Source organism: Chroicocephalus ridibundus, chromosome 13 (genome assembly GCF_963924245.1).
Source record: "Chroicocephalus ridibundus chromosome 13, bChrRid1.1, whole genome shotgun sequence".
Classification (NCBI taxonomy): Eukaryota; Metazoa; Chordata; class Aves; order Charadriiformes; family Laridae; genus Chroicocephalus; species Chroicocephalus ridibundus.
The window spans coordinates 11,772,084-11,781,138 of record NC_086296.1 but is presented as its reverse complement, the minus strand read 5'-3'; the positions used below and the strand labels follow the sequence as shown (position 1 = coordinate 11,781,138).

Genomic DNA, 9,055 nt, shown 5'->3' with positions numbered 1-9,055 from the left:
AAGCTTCCTTATTAAGACCTGTGAAGATCTGTCTATAATCAGCATGTTCTGTGCATCTTTGTGACCAGTTACTTTGCTTAGATTTTTCTGGAGTCAGAGGAACAAATAAAGGGCGAGCAGACCCAAGCTCTGATGAACTTTGAACTTATTTGAATGTGAAGCTGATTAGCTACAATAGAGAGAACTGACATCATGGTCTAAACACCCTGAAATTCAGCACAGTAAGCTCATCGATCTGAGTCTTGTGGCCCACGTGCATCTTTACCTGAATCCATGTGAGAGATGGAAGCATCTTCAGGTTGTCTCCTGCCCAGAAACACAGGGCTGTTTCTCCATTGAGTAATGCTGCTGCGTTGAGAGATGACACAGACAGAGGGTGTCCTAGCTCCTGGACCCCTGGTTTTTCCCCGGGTGTCAGGTCACTCCTCATAGGTAATTGCTTACCATCATCGTCTAAAAGGACTACCTCTTCCATGACTAGATTTACAGGTACAACCACTTAAAAAAAAAAAAAGCATTGACACACAGTGAGGTAAATATGCGGGTTTATTGCAGCCAAGCCACTCCTTTCCGTGCTCATTCCTTCTCAGACATCTGCTCGGGGATGTTAAAACCCTGAGCACCTTTGGCAGGGGGACTGTACTCCGAAATCTGCAGCACCTGTAGCAGAGGAGCAATATTTGGGAAGGAATTGTTGCCCGAGGAAAAGCAGCAGCTTCAACTTGTGTCCCACGGGAGACAAGTGAATCTGAAGTTATATATTATATAAGACGTAGGGGATGACAGCAGTTTATCATTAACCTGGACTACGCAAGAAGTACATAAGGAGAGAAAGAAGAAGAAAGCCAGAGAAGCAGCCAGGATGGAAACCGACATAAGGATCAACAACGCCGCGGACATCTCGGTTATTGTCCTCTATTTTTTGGTGGTCCTAGCAGTGGGACTATGGGTAGGTTGGGATTTTATTTTATTTATTATTTATTTTATGTTATTTTGTTTTTATTTTATTTTTTACATAATGAGCAGGCAGTTTATAGGATCCTGGGAAAATAGCTCGGTAAATGAAAATGTATAATTGTATAAAGATTTTGGTGCCTAATTGATATAGTTAGGAAGCGCGTGGTGGGGAAAATGTGGGTGTTTACTAGAGAGGGGATGTTGACTGGGGGAGGCATCCGTTTAGGTGGATGAATGGAACCGGTGGGGAAGGTGGAGTAACGAGGTTTGTGTGGGGAAGGAGCTGAGAGATGTCATCAGCAAAGGTCAGGCCAGCCCGAGTCCCTGTTAGAGAGCAGGTGGAGGTGAAGAGATGGGCTTTAGCGCGGCCGAGCACCGGGACCGCAGTGAGAATTGGTGGTGTGAGGGGATGCCGTAGGGGGAGTGAGACGAAGGAGTTGCTGGGAGAAGAAGGGGGAAGTCAAGGTGTGGGGAGGGCAGTACGGTGGTGTAACAGTAAAGCTGCAGCTGTGACTGTGTGACAGACCAGGGACTGCAGAGCACGCTCAGCAAAGGAGCGAGATGGCTCAAGATTGTAGGTGCCATTTGAGGACAGCATTATCGTGGCTTTTTTTTCCAGCAGGACCTTGACTACAGGTTGCAATGCCATTGAAAGTATGAGGAGGGAACAGTTTCAGGGGTGGCAAGTGATGGCAATGACTATCCGTTGCTGATCTAAGCACGGCGGTGTCTCCTGCCCTCACCCTGGCGATGCCGAGGGCTGCAAGGGAAACTCAGCGCCTAATCCGAAAACAAAGCCCAGTGCTTTCACAGCTGATGGAGAAAGGCAGATACTATCCTATTGGTGGAACCTCAGTGCTAAAGTCTTTGAAGATAATAGGCCACTACTGTGGGCTACAAAGCTGTAGACAGTGGAATGTCACTAAATTTTGGTTTCCTTGGGGCAAGCTCTCCTGGTCACCTGAACACCTGACCATTAGCAAGCGGAGAGGAGGCATTGTCCCTCGGTTAATCCTGTGCTTGCCAGGAGCATCCCGGGGGTCAGATGCAAAACAAATCTCCCTTTCTAGCAGCCTGGCAATGTTTTCAAGAGCACCAAAAACTTGGGGTGTACGCAAAACGGGCACAACCTTTTCTTTACCTCTTCATCGTGGTAGCAGATGCCAAAAGCGTAGCAAACGATCCGAAGGCGCCAGTATAGCTGAACACCTTGCTGTCTCGCGGGCGGGAGCTGGGTCTTTGCCATGGAAGTCTGGCTGTTGCTGTAGTTGAACTTTGTATTAAAGGTCTGTGACAAAAAAGGGCTGATCTGTGGCTTGTCAGGCAATTGTGTACTGACTAATTCCTGGAACAGTTTCATTCCAGCAACAATGTCCTCTTTATTGAACAAATATTATTCAGTTGCTGTGTGCAGGTAAATGTAAATCTGTTGTATTTACTTGCTTTCTTCTGCATCAGAAGAAAAGATTTGGCTAATTTTCCCGAGTTGTCTTTCTTTATTTGCCTGTTCAAAGTCCATCAGATGAGACAATGGGAATCCAATATTCGGATCAGGGTCACTGACAAAAACAGGATGAAACTTCCTTCTAAAGCCCATCCCTTGAAAAATACAAAATAAGTGTGTGAAAAGGAAAATTTAGTTGGCTTCTTTTTTCAAAATTCAGAGAGAAATGGGTACAATGCTGATATCACAACACGAAAATGGATTTTTGTAGATATCTGCTGGGGCTGGATAGCATTGAGTAAAAAAGCCGCACATTTTCTGTTAATGAACGTGCAACTTACAGTCTTTTTTGATGCCTGATATCAAAGGCATTGCACCCCTGACCAAGTGTTCATATAAGCTTTTATTTGAGTGATCATTTTTTTAGTTAAATTTAATTTTATTTTAATGTTTCGCACTGTAACAAAAGGTGGTGCAATGAAGCGTGAATGGTTAATGTAGACCTCGATACAAGAATCATTGCTCAGTTGTATTATTTTCTTCATCATAAGCTTGTTCTTTTTAGCCATGCTGTTTATTTCTTCCACTTTACTCTCCCCATGTATTTTATCCCTCCGTTCTAGCTGTGTGTTCTTAGTCTGTGTATAGGTGGCCATTATACTTGAAATACGAGTCAATCTTTCTTTCTTTCATTTCTTCCCCAGGCTATGTACTCAACCAACCGAGGGACAGTAGGTGGATTCTTCCTGGCTGGACGAAGCATGGTTTGGTGGCCGGTGAGTGATATATATTGTGTATTTATACAAAAGATATGCATGCCTATGTGCATCCACTTCCATATGACTATTTCTAGTCCTTAAATATTAAGTATCTCTACAATACTGTTGAGACTGTGATGGGTATGTGGTGTAGATGCTCTTTCTCTAGCCATGGCGATACAGGGCAAACGGCACAACAAAAGCCACCTGATGGGCAGGGAAAAGTGTTGGGGAAGTTGTCCGTGTTGAGCTCTCAGCTGTCTTGATTACGTGACCAACTTGTTTGAACCTAGGTGCACTGGTAATGTCAGTGGGGACAAATCCAGTGCTTTGCCTTTCATCCCACTTTAAAACTTTTTTTTATTTTGAATTTATTATTTTTGCATTACTCAAAGAAGCTGCCACATTTTGAGGTCATCACAGAGAAGAATTAACTGAAATTTTACCTTGTATTGCTCTACTGTTTCCACTTTTGGTGATAAGTTCTGGTCTGAACAAGGAGAATATCCTAGAAATATTATGATAAGTTATTGGTAAAATATTTTTTAAATTTATTTCAAGATTAGCTGTGACTTATATTGTTTATCTTCTGTGGTACTGTATTCTCTTCCAAGGTGGAGGAAAGGAGTCACAGACACAAAATATGTTCGTAGCCATCCAGCAGGCCTCTGGCAGAAATGATACTAGAAACAATTATCTATTTCTTCTAGACCATACAGTCTGTTTAGTGTGAAAATCAGAAAACTTAGACAAACCTGCATTTTCTGTATTACTTGTGTTGTACATGCTTCCGTGTGCTTGAATGGAAATCTTCAATGTTCCTGACCTTGCATTCAGTCTCCAAAAATGTTTTTGCACTTCCTTAAGGCTATTGATTCAAGACTTTGATTCAGGATTTCACCCACGTGGATTCAGTTACAGGATCAGGGAGAGTGAGAGTAAATATTTGTTGCCTAAAAATTTAGGAATTTTCTTAAAGTAGGCTGCAGAAATACCTACACATCTTTCAGTCATCTTGTGCTTCAGGGAGCTGCTGTCTGCCTTTAGAAGGGATTGGGACAGCCTCTTTAATGACATAAAAAGATTAAAGGCTAGTGACAGTAAAAGATTTCCTCATTTGGTGTAGTAGATCTAAGAAAACTCATATTTAACTAGAAGATTGAGGAAAGAGAAAGTTTCCAAGTTATTTTAAGATAAATCCTATAATTCTAGGTGGAGAGAAAAAAACCCAAACAGATTACTCTGCTTAACTGTCACTTTAATCAGTGGTCTGGTTTTAACCTTGTGCAATTCCGTATGCCTGTCAAGGGTGAATATGCCCTTTTGTGCAGATGTAAATGAAGGTGGAAGAAGCAAGGCAGGAAAAACTCACCATAAAAAACTTCTGCCTTGCTGCAGTGGCACTGAGAACTCCTAATGATTCCCCTAAGACCCAGGGAAGATTATCGCACACCGAGTTCTCTGCCAACACAAAACCAACTGATTCAGCAGGCTCCCTTCCTCCGGCGCGAAGACAAAAGGGATGACCCCACAGTGCAGTGGTTGGTGCTAAGATCATCTCTCTCTCCTTCCCAAACTCTGCGAGCTCAGCATGGATGAAGTCACCAGTGGAGTCCTACACCACCCCTTCAGTCCTTCCCTTTGGAATGCCAGGAGTGTCTTTCTGCACCATAAAAATAAACCCTTCTTGCTATTCTTCCTGGTATCACTCAAAACAAACAAATGGCAAGCACTCAAACCACAAACTAAATACCATGTCAGCAGCACCACCTTGGAAAGTTTGCCTTGGATGAAAAGAGATTCCAAAACACCTATTCCCACAGTTTAGCAGGTAGATAGGATGTCCGTCACCCAGTGCGAACTGGGCTGAAATGACTAGGAAACCAATGAAAGTATAGAAAGTTCAGTCAAAGATGCAAAGATGTGATCTCAGTTCTGCAACATCTAATGCTGGGTGTACTTTTTTTCACTTCTTCCGTGCTTTGTCTTTTCTATTGTGCCACGTCAGGACCATGTCAAGGTTCTCGAAAGCCCAGATATATTTCCAAAGACTGTAGATGAGAGGCAGGGTGGGTGAAGTTGTTAGGTACATGGACTCTTATTTATCAGATTTCTTCCCCGTGATTTCAGGATAATGAACCTTGCCATGTAATTACTTTCTGGAACAGAGAAAAATGGAAAAAAAAAATATCCGGCCACAAACTTGTTATTAACTTAATTCTCTTAATCTAATTGTATTTTTCAGAGATTGTGCTATGTTCAATGCTTTACAGGGCAGCCATAAGTGGCTTTTCTGACCCCACAGGGAAAGAGGCTTATTAGCAGTGTATTAGGATCTCTTACTGTCAAGCCTGGGAAAGGGATTCTATTCGCTTAAATGATATAATAGCTGTGGTTTAGTACGCTAGTGGAGACTCTGTAAATCATGTTAGTCCACTTGTGGTATGAATTTTGCATGTTTGTCAGTCACTTTGCCTGATTGTGATTCAATTTCTCAATGTATAAAGTAGGACCAAGACAGTTATCCTGAGCCAAATCTGTCTGGCTTTGGCCCTGATTGTTGGCTCCAGCAGAATCCATGAAGGTTGCCTAGTATTTTGCAGAATCAAACCCACAGTTAGTCTTTTATCGCTGTTCTGCAGAGGTAATAGGTCGCTTCTGTGTTGGTTCACTGAAATCACTGCCCTTGTGCAGTGCATGAGCCGACTCAGTAGTTCCAGTAGTTAATTAGGGATCAATGTATATAGTTATGTTCTCACTGATTGCCATAAATTGAAATCCATCGTGGGTTAATCATAATGGTATGAAATGCTGTGCCCTTTCCACAGTCTTTTTACAGAAACTGAGAGAAGAATCTTCAAGAAACTGGTTTTGGTTTCTTAGGCTTCGAGGGAAGTGTCTTCAAGAATGACACATATGGCTCTTTAAAGACTCATAACGAGCTCTGCTTTTTCCAAAAAGACACAGAGAAGCTCAAGGAAAGCGACAGCTTTATACCAGTTGGCCTTGCAAACTGAACTTTAGCTGCTTTTGTTAGATGAAGGAGTTAGGCTCAGCCAAATACTTTCTACTGTTGTAGGAAATGAAGTGTCTGTTCCTGGAGAACAGACAGCTTCGGTAGCAGCCACTCTCACAGGATTAACAGGGTTCATGCACAATTAAAAAACCCCCTTCACTCTTGAAGCTTTCCTGCTTTTGAATTTTGTTTTGCAGGTTCTGTACTTTAGCAAACAGAGCTGTCTGCACAAAATTATAGGTTACCTTACATACCTCAGTTCCTGAAGGCATAAATGCTAATAGGACAAAGAGTATCTGCTGGGCATCTGAAGTACAGCTATGGTTAGAAAGATTTACTGAAGAGTAAGTATGCAGAGTCAAGGACGTACTAACTTTAAACAGAAATGAGACTCAACTCGTTTGTTGTCACTTATGTGCTGATCTTTGTGAGACAGGTAAGAATTAAGGAAAAAACCCAGATTTTTGCTTGAGTTCTGCATGGCTTATTTTCATGGCCACCAGAACTGGCCACTGGCACGATTTCTCTGATCTCTGCCTCCAGTTAAGTTTTACACGTTCTCAGAATTCTGCCCACATGTTGAATTTGATACTGCTGTGGGGAGCCAGGAAAGATAGCTCTGGTGTGAATAAGATTTGCATTTCTTATTCTTAGGTAAAGTGGAATAAGAAATTAACTTATTTTGTCAAGTTCCATGCAAAAAATAGTGTGAAATCAATAGTTTTCAGAGTAAAAAGAATAATAAAGTCATCTGGTAGAAAAGGAAAAGTTCAGTGAAACCGACTTCTACAGAATCTGTCAGAATTTTCCAGCCAGCTGGGAGGTGTTGTTTCTGTCTCAGGGGACAAAGGTGGAAAGGTATCAGATCAGCCTGATGCGACTGTGCTGTTCCAACAGCCGTCGGGATTGTTGGAAGGCAGAGACACGTTTGATGTGTATTTTGTATCCGTCTCTCTCGCTTAGTGAATTGGGAAGTGTATAAATGTGGTTTAATTTGGCAGTAATGCAATACATAGAATTTGCAGAGTAATTGGGAAAGCGGAATAAAAACTTACGCAGAAGTGTCTCAGAGCCTTGAAAGGGTGGCAGTAATATTTCATCGTAAGCAGTGTGCTGATTTTTCCAAAGTGACTAAGGGTGATCCCAAAAAACTCTGGTAGTAACAAGGATGTCCTTCCGTCAGGGTAAAGTCACATATGTCAGGGAAGAGTTGTGAGTTAAAGAACAGCGTGGGCGGTGTCAAGGAGTAGTTCTCAAACAAGGGAATGAGACATTTGTCCAGGGAAGGGGGTTTGAGAAGCAGCTCCCGCAGGTGACCCATGGGAGGAGCAATATCTCAGGGCCAGGCTCACGGCTTCATGCTGGTGTGAAGGACCCCCCGCTGCTCTCTGCAGAGGGGCTGAAGGCCACAGGCGAGGTGTGCTTGGGACCGGGGAACAGTGGGTGATACCGAGCTAACGGTTTCGAACAGGAACGTGGACATTAGGGGCATAGGATACCTACTAGCAGGTCCTGGGAGGGAGAAAACCCACAAGCTGTGGAGCCTGCACACTGTCGCTGCAGTGGTCGCTGATTTGCAGAGTACATCGTACACCACTTGGAACCACAAGCGCTGGGACGTCAGTGCGTCCTCAAGTTAATGAAAAGAGCAAGGTGAAACAGTTAATGAATAACGTGGAAAAAACATAGTGATCATCATCTCTCTGCAGTGTGGTGGTACTTTTCCTGAACAGAGTACTCGTGTTAAAACCTGACCTCTTAAAAGATTTTAAGAGTTAATGTTCCACGTTTGCCTCAGGTTAGTTTAGTTTTTTGTCCCCTCTTTCCCTCTTAACAGCTTTTGTTCCTTTCAATGAACTTTCTTCTTTACTTTTCCTCCTAGATCTGCTTTTAAAGTCAATTCACTAACATGTTCGCTGAGCACAGTTCTAGAAAATTGTTTCCCTCTGTCATCACTCAGTTTCAGCCCAGCGTTCTTCAGGTCGTGCAGAGGTGTACCGCAGCATCTACCAACGGCAAAGCAAGCAATTCCAGTAATCAGCCTTTTCAGTACAAAAATTCCGCAGCAGTAAGTTCTTCGCAGGACAGCTTGGGCCCAGAGCCCATCCGCCTCCTTCCCTCATCCCTGGGGATGCCGGGGCCAGACGGGAAACTTCTTTTTCCCCTCTGGCACCAGCAGCTGACAGGGCATGAGCATATTCAGTAAACACTCCTCTTGCTTTAACCACGCTGCAGTTTTAAGGATAATATACATTTCCTCAGCTATGAAGCTATGTTCTACCTTTTCATGTATACATAACAATAAAAACTATTTTTTAAATTGCATCCACTGTTAGTATGTGTTGATCTCACAGTTCTGCTGCACTTGGGCGTTCTCTAATTCGGAGAAGAAAATTTAGAAAGTGTAGGTGATGTTTGCATCCACATTGTTTTGTCATTGTGCTGGCCCTAAGTGTGTTGGTAATTTTGCATTGGTTTTGTTTGGTTTAGTATTTTTCTTCCAATACAGTCATACTCTGGGTCACGCTGGGCACACAGCGTCGTCAATGAAAGCTCCAATTTGTCCCGGGGTTTCAGGCACTGAGCCAGAGCTCACTACAGCTGTCAGTTCTCAAAGTTCTTCATTAGCTGCTTTTGTTACTTGGATCTGCTTGCAGCCCGTTTTAAGCTTTTGAAACAGGAGAGGGAACACATTAAATAAAATCAGAGATTAATGTGGTTAATCTTTTCTGGTGATTGCATTTCTAGTAACCTAGGTTTAAGTTTAATTATTCATCTCCAGGGAAAGCACTGGACAACAGTGCTAGTGCTTGGTATAAATGGTATTTGTTTCTTCACGATCATTGCTGGGAAACACAGTCGCTGTCACCAAGAGGTTAG

The 9,055-nt window shown here is 42.8% G+C and overlaps 1 protein-coding gene across 1 annotated transcript in view; it reads left to right on the top strand.

The window, feature by feature from the left end:
• Positions 1 to 708: 708 nt before the first annotated feature.
• Positions 709 to 9,055, top strand: part of SLC5A1 (solute carrier family 5 member 1) — a 30,450-nt gene continuing 22,103 nt past the window's right edge. The window contains exons 1-2 of the mRNA XM_063351282.1: positions 709 to 949; positions 3,106 to 3,177. Coding sequence (XP_063207352.1) covers positions 863 to 949; positions 3,106 to 3,177 — 159 coding nt within the window. The 5' untranslated portion in view covers positions 709 to 862. The remainder of the gene's footprint in view (positions 950 to 3,105; positions 3,178 to 9,055) is intronic.